Below are 22,929 nucleotides of genomic sequence, written 5' to 3'. Positions count from 1 at the left end.
CACCTTCCACAGACTTACCTGCTTGGTGCTGCTCTACATGCTGCCAGGCTTCATTCTTGTAGGGTTACCATATTTCCAGTTTCAAAAAAGAGGACATCTGTGTGGGCAGGAGGTAATATGATTGGGGGGGAACAGTGATATGCCTGTGCCCCGCCCCTGCCCCTCACTCCCAAGCCACAGCCCCCCACACCTTCACAAATTCCACCCCCGCACACCCCACACCTACCCCAGCCATACAAAGTACCTGTATAATTCTGCATAATTTTGAGTTTTTAGGTGTGTGATTTAAAATCCTGATTAAGTGCAACTAACTTTTTATTGCACAATTTTTAAAATCGTTTTAATTATTTGACAGCCCTATGTATTATTTTACTTTATTTCTTAAAAAAATTATTGTGAAATTATATTATTGTTAAATTGTGTGTGTGTGTATACAGAGAGAGAGAAACCTCCTAGAGTTGCAATAGGAAGACCATTTTTAATGTGTTCTTTATTAATTTTTTAAGAAAATAGAAATTAAACAGAACTCCAAGCAGTGATCTAAAATGTTATTAAAACAATTGTTACTACCAGTGTTAGGAAAAGGACATGCATATAGTGACAGCTATTGCTTTTTAGGATGATTGGAGAGATGGGCTAGAAAGAAACTCACTAGGTCATTTAGTCCATCTCCCGATTCAAGACAGATCCATACCTTACTAAACCATCCTAGCCAAGTGTCTGTCTAGTCTGCTTTTGATAACTTCAAAGGATGGAGATTCCCCAGTTTCTCTAGATAGCCTGTTCCAATGCTTGACCACACTTGTAGACAGATCAGAACATTTCTCCATAATCTTCAATCTAAACTTTCCCTGGTGAAGTTTGAGGCCAGTGCTCCCAGTCCTATTCTCTTCATTCTTTGATTTTTCAGTTTTGATGCAGAAAAGTCCCAATACCATAACATCAGTAGATGTGTCTACACGTGATAATGTGACCTAATAAACTGTGGCGCAGTTTGCACCGGATTTTATTGCGCCAGGACTGCAACACGTTGAGCCAGGGCACTGCAGACCTGACTGACAGAGGGTCGGGGCGGGGGGGGGAAGGGTGGTCAGCCTGCCAGCCTGGAGCTGCTTCTTCCAGCTCAATGTGCTGTGGAAGGGCTGGTTGGGGTACAAGGGTGCTCCAGTGTGGGGCTCGCTGGCAAGCAGCCCCTGCATTGTAGCACCCCAGTGCCCCAGCCAGCCCTGGTCATCATCTACGTGTGTGTTGGGGCACAGTAAATTAACTCTGCTGTAGAATACTACTTGCGTTGGGCAGTACTAGCCTACAGCAGACTTCATTAATTTACTCCGGCCTAAGAGGGGTGCACGTGTAGATGGTGATGCTTTACTGCAGAGCTAATTAGTCAACTCTGCAGTAAAGCATCTCATGTAGATTCACCCAGTGTGATCGAGTTATTAATGCAATCTTATAAAAGTTATCTGTAATGACTAATAAATCTGTATTTACTGAATATAGTAAAACATTAATGAGTAGTGTTAGTAAAAAAACTTATTAATCATGCACGGTAATAGAGATTAAAAATCACGTTCTAGTTTTTGGTGTTAAAATAGAAAAAAAATGTCTCTGCTGTTCACTTTCTAAAGGTAACCCTTTTTAAAAGCAACTTAGCAACTTTGGGCATTTATAAACGTGCTCCAGGAGTTGGAGGGGGGTAGGGGGAGAGTGCCTTTTAAAAGTTGCTCTTGTACTCCCTAGCAGCAGATCCAGGAGGAGCTGGACAGGGTTATTTTGCCCCATATGACAACTTGCCCCACACCAAAGTGCATGTCCGGGCACGTGCTCTGAGGCAAAAATCTCTGGCTCAGGTTTGTGCGGCTCCTATTTGAGCTGCTGCAAGTGCATGTACCTGCATGTGTGGATGCACCCTCTGTGACACACAGTTATATTATCCATCCAGACTTCCTGAGAGGAAATGCTGAACAAAAGGTCAAATATTTTCTATGCTATGGTTGTTTTGTGGCTGTCAGTCACAGATTGCTCTCTGGAGTACAATTGATAACTTCCCTGTGCCTCTTCTTCCTTGCAGATGTTCTTTCTTCTTACATAAATCTTAAAGCAGAAGCTTCAGAGGCCACTTTGAGAGACTTTCTCACTGTTTTTAAAAACAATGCTGAACAAATCCAAGATGCAGTTGACACTTTAACTCCATCAAAAAATCAGCACCATGACGGTAAGAATTTTACTTGTTCAGCTTGTACAGCAAGGAATGAAAGTGGCTTTTTCAAGTATTTCTTGAGTTTGTGAAAACAAAAGCATTTGTCACATAAAGAAACACATTCTTCTATGTGTTTTTCATATGCTAATCATGGAGATTTAATCTGTTCTCAATGAAATCCTGAAAAGTTGAAGTAATGTCAGTGGAGATTCTTCAGATTTATATTGATGTAGATGTGAACCAAATTTATCTTACTGTGGTTTGATTTTTTTTTTTTTTTTTTATTATACATTTCTAAAGTTGTACCCAAACACTATAGAGTCTTTTTCCTTAAGTTTATATTTTTGGTGAATTTCAGTGACCATTACATTTTACTAGACTGATAATGCTAGCTGAAGGTGTTTTCTCTGTTACTGAAAGTCTTTAAATGAAGTCTGGATAGAGATGCTATAGCTCAAACAGAAGCTTAAAGGCTTGATGGAGAAATTACTAACTGAGGTTCCATGGCCTCTCTATGTTACAGGATGTCAGACAAGATGCCTCCCTTACAGCCTTCTTCCTGTGAAGTTATAGTCCAAGGGCTTGTAACATTAACGCTTTCCCTACACAGTTTATTGTGCAATAATTCAGACTCCTGATATGCTGTTTGAGGGCCTCTTTCTTGTTACCACTGATAATCCTGATATCTTGTATTGTTTGTAAATATAAACTAAGAACTTTCCCCATGATTTCCACTCCACCTCTGATACTTCAGTCACTTATGCACAGTCCCCCTCACTACTCTTACCTTTATTTTCTGGCTTTATATGAAAAAGTTACCGGGAACTTAAAACATTGCAATGATCTCCTGTTATAGAGGGGTGTGTATCAGGAACCCCTTGACTTTAAGTATATGCAACTTAGTAAACATGATTGTTATATTATCTGACTTCCATCTCTCCTCTTTTAAATTATTCGTAATTGATTGTTTAGTAAAAGCGCTCTGTTATAATAATCTCTAGAAAGAAAAATGGCAATAGGCAGCATACCCATCAATTGTTTTCATATATAGGTACTCCTCACTTAACATTGTCCCAGTTAACATTGTTTTGTTATTATGTTGTTGATCTATTAGAGAACATACTTGTTTAAAGTTGTGCATGTTTGGTTATACCGTTGTTTGGCTGCTGCCTGCTAGTAGGTAACTACTGTGACGTAATTGGATTCGCTTAACATTGTTTTGCTTAGTCACATTTTTCAAGAACATAACTATGATGTTAAGTGAGGACTAGCTGTATTTGCATAGAGCATGCATATCTGTCAAAGTCCCTTCATCAGTACAAATTAGCAGAAACTTTCTAAAATCACCACCAGCACCACCAAACCTAACATAAGGAGATAGTAGCAACATGCCTACACATCAGTCATTCTCAAACTTCTGCTAAGCATTGGTGTCAAACTTACAGTAGCTGGTTGTAGGTCAGGTTCAATGATTGCAGCCATCTATGTAACAGCAGTTGGCCTGGAACCTTTTTGTATATAAGTCTTGCTGCATGTACATAGCTTAGTGTCTGCAGCACAAGAGTATTAGGCACAGATTGTTCTAGAGCATGGTTTCTCAACCTGTGGTATGCATACCCCTGGGGGCATGCGAAACACAGGCAGGGGATACCCCAAAACTCTCTCTCTCTCTCTCTGTCACCCTTTTTTTCTCTGTCGCCCTCTTTTCCTCTCAAAACTATGGCAAAAAATTTGGTGCACCGCACATTGCATGGCACTTTAAATTTCCCAGTAATAATTTGGCATGTCATGCTTTGCGCAGCACTGGGTTTAGGCCTCCTACCTTTGGCCTACATCACCTCTAGCCCTGGTACATACTTGAGTTGTGCACTCCGGTGTAAAAGGTGGCAACCATACCTACACCAGATCAGACATCTGTCATATCACAGCCTTATATACACAGCCCTTCTTCCAACATATGGCACACATTAGTCTGTAAGTATAAAATCCTCTGGACAATTGAGTGTTGGGGTACTTATTAAAATTTTCAGAAGTTAGGGGGTACTCGCTACTTAAAAGTTTGAGAAACACTGTTCTAGACAGCTGAACTTTTCACTTAATAGCTTTTTTCCAATATTGAATCTCTAAAGGAGCGGCAGTTGCCATGCATAGGCTGAGATAAATGTTGAAGGCTGAGATTGTGAGCCATCACACTCGGACCCCACAGGTGTGTTCAAGAAGAGTAATCAAGATGCTACTGTTATTGTAAAATGCTGGTTTTTCGGGGGAGCTGTATTTCTGAATGCAGTGAGACTCATGGGTATCTTTGTGCAATTTTACTATAAGCTAGTATTCTAATAAATTCAAACATATTAGGACTTGCATAGAAACAAAACAATAATTGTACTTCCAGTAGCATATGTGAAGCTGGCAGTCCAGCCTCCTAGTGCATAAGTGTCCATCTCATGACTGTAATTAGTCATTTTATTGACTGTCTAACCCAGGGCTGTCCAGCTGGTGACCACGTATGGCCTACTAGGGATTAAATTGCAGCCCTCCGGCTCCTGCCTGGCCACTGCTCCCTGTTCCACCCCCCCCCCCCCCCCCCAATTGCTTCAGCTACAACAGCAACTCAAGTCTCGGGGCTTTCTTTCCTTCCTCCAGCTGCTGTGTTCTGCCCCCAACCCAGGGCAGAAAGCAGGGAACTGAAGGTAAACCTGTGGAGTTAGGTGCAGTGGGGGGTGAGAGGTTGGGGAGGGGGGCACAGGTTCATGGTGTAGTGGTAAGGTGCCTGCATGGGCTCACGGTGTAGTGGAGGGGTGTTGCAGGCCTGCAGTCTAATAGTGGGAGAGGGACATGGGTGTGCTGTGTGATGGTGGTAGGGGTGGTAAGCACACAGTGCAGTGTTGGTGGGGTTATCTGTGGGGTGTGCAGTCCAGGGGAGTTGTGGCTAGGCCTGGTGCAGCCCATAGGGTGTTTGGCCTCTGGCTGCTTGGAAGTTGACAGCCCTGGTCTACCCTAAGATGCTCAGACCTATTAGAGACTTGCTTTATAGAACAGAAACAAGCCACATTGTGGCATGCATTGGTGTTTATAATGTATTTGCATTAACATAGTGCCTAGTAGTTTGTCATGGGCCAGGATGCTGTTGAATGAGGCTTCATCTAGAAGAGAAAAAGATGGTCCCAAAGAGTTTACAATCTACGTATGAAACAAGAGGTAACAGAAGGATGCAAGTGGACAGGCATGTACAAGGAAACTAAGGGTGAGCCTGTGGTGCATTGTGCAACAGGGAGTTGGGGGGGTGGAGGGGTCAGGGATGGGGTTACAGGCATGTGGTGTAATGATGGGATGCCTGCATGGGCATGCAATGTCAGGAGGGGGTGGGAATTGGCATGATAGGCAGTTGGATCACTGTGTCAAATTGCTGTTGAGCATTCTGTAGGAGTAACTGCAAGGTAGAGTTTTAAGGAGCGATTTGAAGGAGGATGCTGAGGTAGCTTAGCCAGTGTTAAAAAGGAGTTCTTCCCAAGTATAAAGTGGGGAGAGCATGAAAATCTGCTTGTTCAAAAATGTAATAAGTACGGGCTGGAGGCAGTCAGTGCTGTAGCAGCAGGGCTCTTTCCACATGTTAAATTCATTTTTTTAAAATGTGAATCCTTTGGAATGGGGAAAGCAATCATTTGTCACTGTCTGAGAAACATTGTTTTAGCGGCTTAACTGAGCTTGGGAATCAGGAGATCCGGGATCGATAGTTGTAGCATTGCCATTGAGTGTGTAGCATAAGAGACAAGTTATATGACTTTTCTATACTTCAGTTTTTCCATTTGTAAAATAGCAGTACATAAAGTGAAATTCACAGCTGACAGACACCTCTTAAGTTTACAGCTTTTTTATTATTGTTATTATTATTATTGCAAAGACAACGGCATGGATTCTGCATATTATACACAGTGCTCGATAAATACTTGCAGATTGCATTATTGTTATTTTTTGTTTAAGGAGTAGCAAGTGTATTGACTGATTTGTTGTTATGTTTTTAAATTCTTTCATAATTCTTCAATTAACTGAACTGGGACCTATTAAATCCATTTAGGAAAATCTCCCAAGCATGAAATAATTGTATGCAGTTTCTAATCTTTTCATCTGGAAGTTTGTGATCAGACTTCTTGGGGGGGAGGGGTATTCAGGCTGACAGAGCATATGCAGTTGCTATTTGAGTTCATACATTCTGCAGCAGAAAAAGGCGCTACAAAATCTAGACATTGAACACTTCGCAGTAGCAAGCAGACTTCAGCCTGGAATAAGTCATTTTTGCTCTGCAGGAATTAGGGGTATGAGGCTGTCCCAGGGAAATCCCCATATGACTTAAAGCTGGTGTTGCCATATGTGGAGATGAGGCTCCTAGGTACCCCAGGAGCAGGGGGGATTCCCCACCAATAACCCCTGACCATCAAGGCATTGAGACCCGGGAAGGGCTGAGGGTTGGCTTACCTTACCTCCAGCAAGCCGAGCACAAGAAGCAGAGGTACATTCAGTATCCCTGCACTGTTTTAAGAGCATGCTTTCCCTGCATGTGGGAAGGAGCATGGCTGATGATATAAAAGGCATATGGGGCTCCAGCAAGGGGCAGCTAGCAGCGAGGGAGCAGCGGCAGTATGGCGCTCCCCTGCAGACCCAGTGGGATCCAACAAGGATGCCATGGGGCTGCCAGAGAGCTAGACTGAAGGAAACCCAGAGGGGCCTCTGCTCCCGATGAAGGACCATCCATGGGGATGCCAATTAACTAATTAATCCAGAGGGTCATTAATCCTCTATGACCCACAGGTAGTCAGGTTTGGGGCATTTAAAGTAAGTTTATTTCCCTGAGCATTGATCTACTGCCTGACACCACTCAGAGTTAGAAAGAGTAACTACATGCTACAACACAGGTAGGTTGAGCAATATAAGCTGTATTACACAACAAAACCCATGCAACAACTACCCGATACAATATTCCCGTAACACCCGAGCCGCAACACAATAAAATACACCCAACGGGACAGTAACCCAACACACATCCCAAACCCAATGTCTCTGGTCACATAACCAATTAACTACACATTACAATGAGCCTTGGTCACTACACAGTTAACTTCTGTGCAACTTCACTGACAACCCAGTAACCATAGGAAGCATACGAGAATACCCTTGGCGTTGTCAAGAGAAACCATCTGACGTTCCCTGAGGATTTCTAGCTTTTTCCCTGCTTAGGTACTCAGCACCTCAAATAAGGAAAGGGTGATACTTTACCCAACTGTAGCTTCCCAACAACCAGATGACAGCAAGGAACCTGCACTCGACAAACTCGAACTCCCTGAGAACTGTCCAGCCAGAGTGAAAGCAAGGCCAAGCCCGAGCCCCTGCTGGCTACTCCGGACACCATTTATAGCCTTCTAATCATGCTACCTGTCACTTGCCCAATGGTCTAATCATTGCCCTTTTCACAATACCCAATCAAATTCAAACCTGGGCAGTACTTAAAAGGACCAATCAATTCAAACTATTTCAACTCAATACAAGCAACATTATCCTTATTAATTAACATATCAACATTGATAAACAGTTGCATTACCATTATACACTGCTCATGCCCAGACCTTAAAAGTAGGTCATGACTTCATCAAGGTTGAGAGTTCAATTCCTCTAGAAACTTCTCACCTCTAGTCATATGGTGCATGCCTGGACTTTCACTGTTCTACACCAAATTCAGTGTGTGGAGGGTGTGTGTCTGATTGGTGGGACTCACCTTAAGACTGAGCCTAGATACGGGACACTGAACGTGTGAATCCAACTCCCTGTGCAGCACCACTGGATGCACTCTGGTGTGTTTTTGATCTTCAGTTTTCTTCTTTTCATTTTCTGTTCTTTGGAAATGAGCCAGCATGGGAGAATACCGGCACAGCCCACAGAGGCCTGGTGAGGAGAGCCAGGTGACCCCAAACACATTTCAGAGGGAGAGTCAGAGCAGGGAAGACCAGTTGGGCTACCCTGACCCTGGCTTGGGAAGCAGGTCATGACTGGGATGCCCAAGGGTGAAACCCTGGCATCATGGACTGTGAAAGTAAGTGGTGGGTAGGGTTGTCCCATGCCCAGGAAGGGGACAATGAAGTAGTCTGTCTTGTGCGGCAGCTGGGAACATTATCACCACCGTGACTTCATTTGGTTGGCTAGAGGATGGGGTGTAGGGGAAGCAGAGTCCCAAGCTGCTCACTATAGCACCAAGCCAGCCTGAGGGTGGAGGGGCACCCCATCTCTGAAGGAACCTCCCCTTCCATCAGTATTTTCCTGATGAGCAAGATGTGGCAGGAAAATAGAAGGGAGACCCACCCCAGGTCAGGAGGCTCCAAGTGCCCAGTGGGGTACAAAACCAGAGGGTCAAAGGAAGGCAGTTGCCACAGGGATTATAACATTTGGGCCTGTGACCTCACCACTGGCACTTTCTTGGGGACAGCTCGCATAGCCACCCATCATTTCCCCTTTTCAGTGGGGGACATTCTGCAAGAGGCTGAGGATGAAGAACTGTGTGATGCATATAGCTGTCTCAATTTCTATTGGATCACTTGAGCCCCTAGCTAGCCCCAATCAGGGACAGATAGAATGGGGGCTTAGAGACCCACAGTGGCTTTCACCATCTCACAACCTTCATTCTGTTCTACATAGATGCAGACTTTTATACTCTAGGTACTATGCTTTATAATTAGGGACCTACTTAATTCAAGATTTCGCCAATTTTGTGGAAACCGCAAAATCTGTGATTGTCTGTGAAATCCATGAAATCAACAAAAAAACCTCTTTAAAAATAAAATGCTGGCTTCCCAGTGGGAGCCAGCAGTCCTTGCTGCCAGGATGGAAAGCTGCAGGCTGTTAGGGTGGCATGAACGACAGCTGACAAGATGGCAGCTGCCTGCTTATTCCTCTTCCCTCCACTGGGGCCCTCTACCAATCAGCACCAAACAGTGGGACCACCATGAATGTCCATGAAACTGGCTCTGTGCATTGTGAGCAGGCTGTGAAAAACCCTTTCTCTTGCCTTGATTTTGGTAGGTCCTTATTTATATTGTAGATTATAGATTCAAAGGCAAAATGAATATTGCTTTTCAAGATCCCACATGTAATAAAGGCTTAGTTCTACTGTTGACCGTTCTCCCATTAGAAGATCATATAGTGATGCTTGCATAATGTCATCTGCGTAGGGTTTCAGACTGAACTAAGCATGCTATAGCAAAAAAGTAATTTCCCAATTATGTAAATTATGCATGTCCAGTTTTACTAATAGTAAAAATAGATGCTCTGTATACACAGAGGTTAGCCACTCCCAGGAAACAGAGGGCTGTGCACTTTAACTGTAGGATCTGATTCTATCCAGTGTATTCCTGTCTTAGATGGCAAAATAAAAGTTGGAATACATGGTGATCTTCACTAAGTGCCCTGCAAATCAAAAAGGCAGTAATTTAAGTTTTTGGACTATACAAACAGGCAGAGCCATCATGCGGGTGCAAAGCTTTTAAAATGATATAACTGAATATAAGATTCTTGGACCCTGCACAGAAAATCTATGGTCTCTTCACACTGTTCAGCAACTTCTTGAAGGATTGCTGCACTCCAGCTTACAGGGCGTTATAGAGCTGGAAAGAAAAGTATGCATGTATACAGTGTAGGAAGATAGTTTTTAGCTAAGACTGCAATATTAACTTCAGATTAATCTGAATACAAAGATAATTTCACCATAAACCTGTGCTTCTTCATAATATAGATGTTGGTTGCTTGGGATGTGCCCTTGACAAAGACTTTGGGCCTAAATACAATGCTAAGAGCTCAGCATTATTTGTTGTTGCATTATCAGCATCATTGTTAATGTAGGGGCCCTCCACACATTACAGGTCTCATATTCTCCAAGGGAAGTGGTGCTTGCCTCTACCCTGGGGGTCTTCAAAAGGAGGATAGATAATCACCTAGGCGGGGTCATTTAACCCCAGCTTTCTTTCCTGCCCATGGCAGGGGGTTGGACTTGATGATCTGCTTAGCTCCCTTCCGACCCTATCAACTATGAAACTATAATTAATTGGTTACCTTGGGTGCCTCTAGATGTGCTGGGAGGCTGCTCTGATGTGCTGCAATTACAGTGCCTTGGAGCAGACTCAATTAATTGAGGCTGCTGGATTGTGGTAAGTACTGCACTCCAGCAGCCTCCTGCATCTGTATCAGTGCCCCCACACTTCAAAATGGTGGCAGAGGCACTTGAACTCAGAGCCACTCTAATTAAAGCATGTCTCACCCCTGGAGCATGTATAAAAGTTCCCCTTGAGACCAGCTACATGTGGATGATAAACTCCAACAAGCTATAAAATTAGACCTCGAAAATTTGCACTAACTTTATAGCTGGTTGCTATCAAGCTTGAATTTGCACTTGTAGCAGGGTCGTCTCTGTGGCTGGAAGGTTGTTGGCTAACACAGCTTCCAGCCTTAGAGCCCTGGGGATCACAGCTGCCATGATCCCCAAAGCTTGGGGATGGTGCATGAAATCCCTGGGCACACATGGGGCTCTTGGTCCTGGCTGTGCTTCACACACCTCTAGGACCCAGAGTACTGCAGCTGATGAGGCTCTAGGTACCAATGCATTCAGCAAAAGAGGCTCCCAGCTGTGAGTCCCTGCTTCTTGCTGATGCAGGGGATGCCCAGGATTGGGCTCCCCCTACTCTGGCAATAAAGCATGATTCGGTCTAATGCATGATCCCACAATCATGCCTCCTGCCATGTATGTGTGGATCATACATTAGATCCAATCACTCCTTTACCTTCATGTGTAGAGGGGGCCTAGTAAGTGCAAACGCAAAAATAGAGTTTGTTCAGATTTATATTGTAATGGTAAGGAGCTGAAAAATATTAGGCTTTTAATTTTCAAATGGGTTTCTTAAGTCTGTTTTCAACTGAGAGCCTTTAAGAAAAGAATGGGGGTTTAATTGTAATCTTGAGAGAACTACGACTGAAAAGAAGGAATTAGTCTAGTCCACACTCTAATAATGATTTTATATCTGTTTAGACACAACTCCATTTTATAGCTACAGATTATATGATTCCATTTCTGTCCACCAGGTATCTTTCCAACATCACAATCATGTTTGTATGACCACACCAACTACAGTGGTTAACTGTATTTGTATCAATGAATTCTAGAAACATCCTGAACAATGGCCTATTACAGGATAGAACATTTGAAAAAACATGTAAACAGCAACCTTGCAGGCCATCGGACTCTTTTGCAGGCAACTTGATGGAAAAGCATATAATAATATGATGTACCATAAGGTGTTTCAGAAGCTGACAATTTAACAAGGTTTGAAAGAGGAATAGATGGATTCATGTAGGATAGATCCATGAGTGGGTATTGACCTGCATACCACCGAATTGGGACTTCCTAGGCATCTAAATGCTAGAAGCTGTAAGGATAGAGGGACAGGAAACAGATCTATTTGGATAGGCCCTGCATAAATGCTCCTTCTCCTTGTTGCCTGCTGTGTCATTGTGAGAAACAGAAGACAGGGCTAGATGGACCTGTGATCTGACCCAATGTGGCATCTCTTATTTTCTTAATAAAGACTGGTAAAAAAATTAGGAGTGAGTTCCACTGAAAAATACAGTGTATTGAACTGGGTATAGGAAGACAGCCAAAGATCATCAAAGGTCTCTCTCTAGGACAGAGCACTGTAAGCTGACCTGAGTCACTAATGACACACACAATGATGATATTTAGTGTCTGCCATGCCATACCAACTCACAGTACAACCAGGATTTGTGTGTCCAAAGGCAGATCATTTAATCCCTTTACCTCAGTAAACTAAACTGGAAACCTGTGTCCATGCTGGATCTCAGTGAAACACAGAGATTTCACCTGAGCAGAGAGGCTTATGAATAAATAAATTAGAAAAAAAATCCACTTTTTCTTCTTGAAGCACAGGGAGAAATAGAAATTACACCATACCATGACTGATCTCTGCAGTACTTACCTTCTTCTCCACTTCAGTTCCTAATGAGGAGGTGTAATAAAGTGACTTTCTTAGCAGAATCTCACTAATTGTCAGCTCGACTAAAATAGTCAAACCCCCAAACTTCCCAGGACAATGCTTGCAGAAGCTGTGCAGCTTTGCACAGTAGTGTTTTAACACAGGACTGTATGTTGTTATTCTTAAAAGACCCTGCTCCATTCTTTCTTTTGTAAGACTAATATGAATATTTCAATTATTTGAATAAAGTATGGTAAAACAGTATTAAAATAAGTTAGTTTTAACCATGAGTGTCTTCCTTTGAATTTGTTAGATGTAGCAGCTTCCTTAAAAAAATAAACTACGGTAAATCCATATCCTTATTTTTACTGAGACAGTCTGCAGGGCATTACTGAAGTTTTTGAGGCCAGTTAGAGTTTGTCTGATTAAAACTGCTAAAGGCCAACAGGACATGGCCTTTTATTTTCTAGTTTATTGTTGTTACTATACTTTTATAGCAGGAGGTAAAGTTAAACTTATATACTTAGTGCCATATGGCCACATTTCATAAATGGTAACAGTACTGCTATATAACAGAGGCACAAAGACTATATTTTGTGAAGGCCGTTGTTGTGAAAACAAAAAGGATCTGTAATGGTACCTTGTCTTCCAGAACATACTGAAACCATGAATTACTTAATTGCTAGGAGCCATTGCACTTGTTGGCAGTCAGAAACTTAGATTATGTACAACTTGATTTAAAAGGAGACCCCTTTGCATGTAGAATTTTGTTTAACATTGAGCATTTCAGAGCTGATCAGGGTCCAGAAATGCCCATGACATAGTAAGCTGTAAGCTTTCTGAGGTTTTGAGACTTCATTATTAATTTCTGCAAATTAGAAATAAATGTAGACCTGTACTTTTGCACATGTGAAGGGACTGAAAGCTTAACAAACAAGCAACAAAAAACTTTTACTGCAGTTGATCCTGTTTGACTTAAATGGTGAACATCTCTTTGGGTGCTTTGGCCCATGGGGCAGCCAGGTTACAAGAAGCAAGAAATGCCCCCCTGCCCCCCATCCCTCCTGCAGGGAAGGAGGGGCAGGGCAGCCAGCAGGGGTGGCACTCAGCCTTGAACTTGAGCCCATTGATTCATCAGGAGTAGTACTTTTAATTTTCATAAAGGGTCCTAACCTGCCTCTAAAAATATGCCCCTACAGATTAAGAGATTACAGAGATGTATATAATAAATAATGGTACAGCTGGGAGCAGAAATAAAAATAACCTACATTACTGGGGAAGCTGACTAAAAGATACTGTTTTATAATAATAATAAAAAAGGTCGGATACCAATATGATTACTGCTGTTTAAAAAAAATACCAAACCCTCAAATCTTAAAAACTGAGGTATATGTGTATGTTTGAGTTACCATGGGTTAGGATTTCCCATGCAACATGCTATGGTATTATATCATGTGCACAAGATGTGCTAGCAACAAGAATAGCTTAACCTACACCCTTGTGTTACTTGTATGTTTAATTTAGGCTAAGGACAGACAGTCAAAAAGCCCAAGGTTGAATTGATTCAGTCTTCACAGGTAAGTCAGGCTAAGCTTTGTTGATTGAACTAATAAACAAGTGAATAGACATTTGTTTTTGATTCCAGAAATGCAGCCACATGCCTGCAGTGGCCCAGGCCAGAAGTTGGGGGGCACTAGAGCATGCCTCCCTGCTCAGCAGGAGCAAATAGCTTGGGCCACGGCTAGCCTGCCCACCCTGTGAGCAGGAGGCAGGGGCTGTTTGTGGGGGAGGTACAAAGCATTGTTGGATGCTGGGGGACTGTGAGTTAACTTGAATCTGGAGGGGATCTGGAAGAGAGATTCAATAAACTGATTTAACCTAAATCAGTTAAGTCTGATACTACATCCATCCAGGTTTATCTTAAACTGGTTTCAGCCATTTTGAAAGAGGTTTTTGTGCACTGAATTTCTGTTGTGTTACAGATTTGAACCAGTTTCCATTCTCTTATACTGGTTTATGTATAATGTCTATCCCTAGTCTTAGTGATTGTTGCAGAAATGTCCATGAAGCTTCCAAACCAGGAAGGTTTCAGGTTTATTCTCCTTATATCAATGTTCTGTACTTCCTTTTATCTTTACATTTGTTTTAAGTGGCATCTTATGCTCAAATTATGTTCTGTTAATACTGAAATGGAAACATCAAATTGGTCTTGCCCATGAATCTGGTTGTAAGTTTTTTCATGCCTGTCCTGTGGGGTGTGACAGGTAGTGAAAGTCAGAAACACTATATGCTTGAAATGTTAAGGTAAAGTGGGAGACAAGAGACTTAATCCAGCCAGGGATTTGGCCTTTGTCTTTCAGAACAGCTTTCTCTCATTTTCTGTAGCATTTCAGTATTCTTTTGAAGTCTTCCCACAGTTGTGTTCAACTTTGGTCTTGTCAACCTTATCCAGGGTATAAGAAGACCTTGGCAGAGTGTGCTCAAGATGTAATTTATCAGTATTTCTTACAGCAGTGAGGAATGAGGGATCCTGTTATGCCTGTCACCTCTGCTTTCTGGCAGTGTCAGTGTTGCTTTGTTCACATGTGTATAGTGCTTGATTTTATTTGGCCTTCTGTAGTAGCTGTATGATTGGTATGGCTGCTGTGCAATGTACTGTAACTGATTGGAAATTAGAACATCTAAACCTTGTTTTCTTTTCACACTAGCATCACTTGCCCTCTTTGGCTTTGTTTCCTATTTCAGAATACTTTAACTATTTTCCTTTGGTATAAGATACAGGTTCTGTTAGAAATCAGATGTTTGTCACAAGAAATTCACATTCACAGGCAAACAGATTTAAAGTAGAAGTGCTTTGTGATCTGACTCCACAAATACAGTGAAGTTCACAGGCTCTAATGTTGAGGCAAAATGTGTTAGTCACCTACTAACTTCACCATCCACATTTGGTCTTGCATAAGGGGGTCTGAAATACTGTTTTCCCTGCTCTGCAGAGTGTATGTAGCGTAAGAGTCACTGTATCTGCTCTGTGCTACTCAAGGATTAGGATGGATTACTGAGATGATTCTTCTTGGGTAATTTTAAGGCAGGTTTCTCTTATCAGGGCAGTACAAAGTTGCTGCCTTGGGGATTCTGGACCATCTTAGTCTCATCCTAGAAGTAGAAAAATTCTAGTTCCTTCTTCATTATTAGGCTTGACTACTGCAAATGATCTCAAGTTAACAACCAGGCTGTTAGGTGGAGATAGATAGATAGATAGATAGATAGATAGATAGATAGATAGATAGATAGATAGATAGATAGATAGATAGATAGATAGATAGATAGATAGATAGATAGATAGATTCAAACTCCAAAATTTCAGGCTAGCAAGTCTTTTTGATTTGCAGAGTGGGTCAAAAATCAGCAACCAGGGTTTCAGGAATGTTGATACGAAGTAGCTAAAAAGCTATATATAGCTAAAAAGATATAGATCTCTATAGAGATTTCTATAGAGATCTGCTTGAAAAATATTTGAAACTCCAAAATTTCAGGCTAGCAAGCCTTTTTGATTTGCAGAGTGCATCGAAAATCAGCAACCAGGGTTTCAGGAATGTTGATACGAAGTAGCTAAAAAGCAACCAAGGTGTAGAGGATATTTGCAGTGTCAGAAGTGCAGTGGTACCTCTGCAGTAGTTTAAAAGGTTCCTGTGGGTACATCTACATGAGACAGTTATGGCGGAATTGCCTAATTAGCTCCAGTTAAATATTGCAGTGTCTATATATGTGCGGCCTTATTAGGCTGCAGGAAACTAATTAATTAACTCTGCAACAGTTGATACTTGTAAATACAAGTACTGTCCTTCTCCAGAGTTTGACTAGCCTCACACTGAAGCTCTCTTGTGCCCCAGCCAGCCCCTCCACAGCACATTGAGCCTGGTTGGAGCAAGCCCAAGCTGGCAGGCTGACCCTCTGGGTCGTCACCAGCTGGGGCTGCTCCAACCCAGCTCAGCATGCTGTGGTTCTGGGCACGTGTAAAAGTGGTGCCCAGGAGTAATGAACTCCAGCACAATATACACCAGAATTTATCGCTACACATTACTATGCATGTGTAGATGCACCCGGATGCTAAGAAAGTAGGGGCTGTGATGCAGGAATGGTAGAGAGCTCAGGTGTATGTTAATAGTAAAGCTAAATAGTGTTTATACAAAGCCTGATGTGTTCACACACTCTTAGCACTTTACATACATTACTTTTCACCCATGTGGAGTATGGAGTAGATGCAAAGTATGATTTTATGATTAAAAGTATCCCAGTTTTCTAAATGAGAATATTGAGTAATAGAGGAAGTGGTTTGTCTCAAGTCAAACAGCCAGATTCAAGAGTCCCTTGTTTCCAGTTTGTTATTCATTTCTGAAGAAATAGTGTAGCCAGGGCTTTTAGGGGAAAGAAACTCCCATTCATACACCACACACTGTTGGTGAGAGAGGATGGTGTAGCAGCTATGATGCTGCCACCCAAAGTTTTATCATCCTGTGGAAGTTACACAGGCTTTTAGGCTTTTTGTGGAGCAGAAGCAAATTATGGCTCCAGTTTAGAGGCAGATTAGGGCCCTTGATAATAGATAAACAGCCATGTGAATGCTTGTATTGGTGGGACAGAGTGGTACAGGGCATTGTGTACATAAACAGGCTGTAATGCAGCTATTATCTTTCCCTTTGTCTTCACCAGCTATGAAAGAGGGTAAATCCTTATCTGTCTAAGTAGGATGTAGGAAAGAGAGAATTGTGGATTTGCTAGAGGCCGCTTGTTAAGTCTCAGCATTTTGCAGGGGGGAAAGAAATGAATAGATTCATTAAAATATATATATTTTGAATCATAACCTTACTGAAAAAGGAAAGTATATTTACTACTCTAGCATACTGGTACATTAGTTAGAAACTTTGAACTATGGAGTGTCTAGTCATTTTGATATAGCACAAAATCCAGGATGAAAGTGGAAAAAGTTCTGTACAGTTCTGCTAAGTAACACATTGTGTGCTCTTGTACTTGCCTAGAACAACAAAACCCCCAAATCTATGAAGCGGGTAAAGTAACATTCCTTATTGGCATCTGGAGTTGGACTGATTATGAATAGAAGTGCCATAATTCTAATCTTGTCTTATGCCAGGCATTATTATCATTTGAGTTTAAACCAGGGATGCTCAACCCATGGTCCACATCCAGCCCATAGAGCTGTGTCTTCCCCACAAGACTCCCCACAGGAACATTTGGTGGTGGAGGAGCAGTAGCAGCATTAATTGTTGCTCTTCAGCTGTCAAATTTCTGAAGCTGTGGGAAATTCTTTAGGTAGAGAGCCTGACCCTGCATTCTAGATTGGGTATATGGGGCTGGGGTGGCACAGGGCCGAATTTGGGCAGTGCAAGGCAGGATCTGGGCGTGAGGGGCTGAGTGGATTATTCTGATACTTATCTGGTCCATGGGGCCAAAAGGTTGAGAACTACTTGTCTAAACTGTGAAAAATGAGTGATGATTTCCACCATGGCTGCCCAGGTTCTGCATTGCCCTTGATGAAATGTCAAGGCATTTCAGGTCTGGTGGTCTGAGGAAACACACAACCACATAGAAAATCAGAATTTTACTTGGTTGTTTGGAGGGAAGAAGGCAGGGTAGATATGTCCCTTTTTGACCAACTAAATAATGAACTCATGTGTTTATAAGCAGCAACTTATGCTGTGGGAGATGGGGATCACATTTTTTCTTAAAGCAATTTGTCTGACCAATTTGAGAATGGTATTCAGGGTTCTTTGACTAGAAGCATGTTGACTGCAGTACAAGGTCACTGTTGATTTGCAGTAGAAGGGGAATCCATTCTCTAAACATACTGTATTGTCAAGTTTTAGCTTTTCTAGATAAATGATGAACCACAAACTGCACAGAACCAGGTGATCTACAGCACAAGATTTAAAGCTTTCTTGACACATTCCAAGCAGTGTCAAAGCTTCTACTGATTTATACATCCATGTTTTAAAGTGACTACTACCACTTATAAATCTCCCTCACTGTTCTGGTTGATGTGGAATGTTTGCTGTAATTTGCTCACTGCCCTGTTTTCCCTTAAGGTGATGAGGCCTTGTCAAGGTTTGGAAAAGAGTTCTTCCTGTCTTTGGAGCATTCCCTCAAAGGCTGTGGAGAGCAACGAGATAAAGCAGCCGGTGAAATAGAAGCCTTACAAGCTGAACTGGATCAGGCTTTGGAAAACCTTCGAAGCTTAAGAAAAGAATGGAAAGAGAAGAAAATAGAACCTGGTATTCATTGTGCAAAGTCTGCAGGAGATAGTGTAGAAGCAGCAGTTGCAAGTGGCTTTTATAGAATTTTAAAAGACAAGCCAAGGTCAGATTCAACACCTCTTCCTATTCCACAGAGAAAGAGTCTTTTACCCAAATCAGGGTCTGTGGTAGCAGAAGCATCCATCAACTCAGCTTCTAAGCTGCAGCAGATGAGTCTGGAGGGTTCAGCCTTTCACCATCGGAGAAAGAGTCTCCACAGGAGTAAGAGCGTGAAGACCACTGTGAGACCACCATGGCAAGATTAATCATTATTTGCCAGTGATTTTTAATTTCATTCCTTCCACATATGATCTTAGCTAGTCTATAGCCCTTTTAGTAGTTACAAGAAACACCAGAGGTCTAATTCTGCATAGTGCTGAAACCTCATTGTGGGTTTGATTCAAAAGTAACTGAAGTCAGTAACCAGACTTCCATTGATCACAGTGATCTCTGGATTAAGTCCTTATTCATGCTAGGACATGGCAAATGTAGAGAAATAGATTTGGTGTCAACACAGAGTCAGTAGTATTTGAAGAGATAATGCAGTTGCCCAGCACATGGACTGTGCTAATATAATGCAGAAGATATGTGGTATTTCACCATAGATATGCCTTCTATTTGTTTTATATGACGGTCATTCTAGAATGACTAAAAAAAAAATCTCTGGCATCAGACTTGATTTGTTTCTTTACCAAAAGTGCACAGGGCTCTCCATCAAACCACAGCTATCTCACAAATTGTTATACATTTGTTTTTCTTTGACTTGACAACTCTGCTGAAGGAAATCTCTCTAGGTTCTCATGCTTGTGTAAATGATAGACTTGAATGCCCAGGAGTTACTGAGCACAGAATGAGAAAAGAATTGCATTTAAAATGTTTACCAAATGGAAATGGTTTTAAAGTTCCCCTATTTACTGAGAGTGACACAGTAAACAATTCAGAAAGGTATGTGCAGTGTGTCTTACTGTCTTCAAAATTTGACATTTTTATTTATATATATATATATATATATTTTCCTAAATCACTTTTTTGTTTGAAACTCTAGAGATGATAATGTTCTGTATATTCTGGTGAATAAAAGATTCAAAGTATGGAACATGTTTGTGTTTGAATTCTATTACTGTTTTTTTTCCTTGTCTCATTATTTAGCTAAATGGGAAGGACCATTGAATTATGTTTTTCCTAACAGCCTGAATGCTGAAATGACTGCAGATGGGCATACAATGACAAATACATTAGCTTTTGTCATTTCTCTCTGTTCTGCCAAAAGCGAGTTTGTTTTAATGGTTCTGCCAAACACTTTGGGGCAATAGCTCTTAAGTCCCAAATGTGATTAATAGCTGGGAGTAACAGAAAGGACTTTTCTTTTGACTGCCTCTTGGTATCAGTGCAAACTCATCCATTAACTTGTGCTGATTTTCTTCCTTTTGAGAAAGTGCCACCTTTCATAATCTATTCCCTTTGCCCAAATCCAGTTTTGTGAGTGAATATAGGCTTGCTGTTCAATTTAGGATGTTCAGGATTTGTAGAGTACCTGCTCCCTAAAAGACCCTTCCTGTTTTAGAGAAAGAGTAGTTGAAAGCATATTTGCTACAAGTCTCCCATGCTGAGTACATGAGCTAGATAACAGTAACAGTTCACGCCAGAGAAGTCAGGAAGGGGAATTGGGGATGTACTGCCTCTGCACCAGGGTTGATAACCCAAGACTTTTTTTTTTTACTGACAATCTGCAATTTTTTTTACTGACAAGCAAGTTGGTTGGGTTTTTTTACTGATGTGTTTTATTGTCAATCAAAAATAAATTGCCTTGGCAACTCTGTATGACTGCAGCAGTGGTTTTAGACTTTGCTGCCCCCACCACAGGGGTCCCACCTCACCCCACACCCTGACACTCCTGATTGCACTTTGCACCACACTGCTCCCCCAACCTGATTCTTGCCAGCCCTGTTCCCCCAGTCCTAGCACAGACCCCCACCTATCGCCTTTTCCCTCCCCTCCCCCCATACAGCCTGCCAGCCCCCAGCTCTATCCCAGATGGAAGGAGCTATGCAGGCGGTAGTGAGACTAAGCCCTAGCCCAGTTCGCTCCTGCTGAGACACCAGGTGGTGCTGCTCTACTCTCTCTGTCTAGCATTGACACTTGCCTTGAATATAGTTTCAGGCAACAAATCTTGAAATGAGCTCAGGACTATATATTTTACAGAACCAAAATTATTTTTATCCAATTTATGGACAGGTAGTCTTTTATGGACACTTGTCAACCCTAATTTGCGCTCAAAAAAAACTTCAACAGAGTAACTGTATGGCAGGAGCCTGCTTGTGAGGGACATAGAGATAATGAAATTGGCCAGACCCCTTACCCAACCAATCCATTTTACTGGGTTTTAGTCACTGTTACATTCAGACAAATACAGACCTGCAAGTGCAATTTTTTGGAAGACTTGGTTTTACTACAATCTCTGAAGGATAAGTACATACTATATGTAACACACAGAAAGATGCATCTGCAAAAAGGCCCATTTTACTACCCTGCATCTTGTCAGGACAAGTGCAACCTGTCCCAGGGAAACACTTCTACAGTTGATGCTCATCCTACTGGATTAGTGCAATGATATGGATTATTGTGTGATAAGTAATTTTAGTCAGCTTCAGCAAGGACCTTGTGTCTAGCCTAGCTTTGACAGATATATTTCACTGTGTTATGGAATACAAGTGGAGAGTTAGTGGGGACACTCCCTTTGTGTCTGCTTTTATTTGTGGTCCTGGATATTACTTTTGACTCTGCAAAATCAAATGACAGCAGTACCTTGATTTCTGCTTTGAATCCTGTTTTCATCAGAAGGCTTCAGAGCCATCTTTTATACTAAAGAACACTGAAAAATCTAAAATCTGAGTGGCAAAGGAGCTTGGTCACAAAAAGCTTAATTTTAAAACTGCATTCAAAGCTGAATTTGCTTTAGTGATTTGGTAGTGCTGATGTTGCCATGATGCTCAAACAGTCTAGTGGCCATTTGATGGTGACTAATTTTCGTAACTTTCCACTAGTGTAAGTGTAAATTCAGTCAAAATTATAACAAGTTATGAATGTATGCAAATATCTGACTTGTATGTGCCATTGCTGTAACTGCTGACTAAGCCTGGCATTGCACCTCTAATTTTGAAAAAGCAAGCTTCAAATCCTTCTGGCTCATGGGATTTTGTTAGTTTTTTATCTGCAAATTTATTACCTTTGCCCAAAATGATGGTGAAGAAGGATAAAGGTCCTGGTGTGAAGCATGAACTCCCTCTGTTTGTTCTCTATTCCTAAAGGGAAAAATGAGAAATGGGGCCTGGGATAGAGAAAAGGCAAAGAAAAGAGAAATGTGAGTACTTATGTGAGAGAAATGAAAAGGTTTGAATGGAGGGCTGGGGGGTTGTGAGTTGCCAAACCTCCATCCAAGAAAGCATTTAATTATGTTCTTAACCTATGGCATCTGATCAATTAGGTACCTAAAATTTAAGTATGCACTTAAATGCTTTGTTGGATGAGCACTAGAATGATTAGTGTATTTCAGGATCCAGCCCTGGAGGAAAGGGATGTGATACCTGCCTTTAGCATGCTTTTCAGCTTGAAACAACCATTAACCAACAAGAAGCTGAAAGTGAGATGAGAAAGGAGAACAGCTTTGAGATGTTTCATTTTATGACGAGAATTGCTTCCTCTCCCCAGCTGCACTTTATCCATTTAAATGAAATTTAATAAAGCCTTGACATTATATGGGAAAGAAACAAATTATATAACTACTTTTGCTTGGGTGCAAGAAACAGGAATGCTATCCAGTAGGGAGGAAAAGGAGAGAAAATTTGCAAGGCATCTGTGTACTTTGGTAACACATTTACACTAAAAGTGTTTTACCTGTATAAGAATACTCTACTGGCAAAGCTCTGGTACTGTAGGATAATGCTCTACCAGTAAATACCTGTACACTGTAGAGAGTGGTTTTATTATTTTGATACAAAGGAAGGTAGATATACCAGTTGAAACTGTTGTTTGGCTTGCAAAGCAGCATCTATCCTAAGGCTTCTGCTACCCAAGCTGTGTCAGTCTTGGTCATCTTGCCTCTCCCAGCAGCTTCCTCCTTTTTCCTCCCCCCTTCTCTACCCTTTGTATACTAATTACTGCCTTTCTATTTAGCAGCCCTGCTTCCTGCAGTCCCTTGAACTGATGAAGTAAGCCCTTTGCTTACGAAAGTTTATGATATACATCTCTGATTTAGTTTGTAAAGTCTGCAAATGTATCCTGCCTTCTGCCAGTCTTGCCTCTGAACACCCCTGGCATAGGTTTGTTGGCAGAAGTGTGTAGTATCAACGCAGCTGAGGTCTTTGTTAAAGAAGAAACAGAGAAATGTAGCTTGCAGCAG

The 22,929-nt window shown here is 41.7% G+C and overlaps 1 protein-coding gene across 2 annotated transcripts in view; it reads left to right on the top strand.

Annotated features, from left to right (window-relative positions):
• Positions 1-19,626, top strand: part of LOC102560227 (uncharacterized) — a 233,822-nt gene extending 214,196 nt beyond the window's left edge. For both annotated transcript variants that reach the window (XM_019483882.2, XM_019483897.2), the window contains 2 exons: positions 2,072-2,215; positions 18,324-19,626. In XM_019483882.2, coding sequence (XP_019339427.1) covers positions 2,072-2,215; positions 18,324-18,796 — 617 coding nt within the window. In that variant the 3' untranslated portion in view covers positions 18,797-19,626. The remainder of the gene's footprint in view (positions 1-2,071; positions 2,216-18,323) is intronic.
• Positions 19,627-22,929: the final 3,303 nt, after the last annotated feature.

The sequence above is a fragment of the Alligator mississippiensis genome, chromosome 3 (genome assembly GCF_030867095.1).
Source record: "Alligator mississippiensis isolate rAllMis1 chromosome 3, rAllMis1, whole genome shotgun sequence".
NCBI lineage: Eukaryota > Metazoa > Chordata > Crocodylia > Alligatoridae > Alligator > Alligator mississippiensis.
This window is presented reverse-complemented; position numbering and strand designations above follow the sequence as displayed.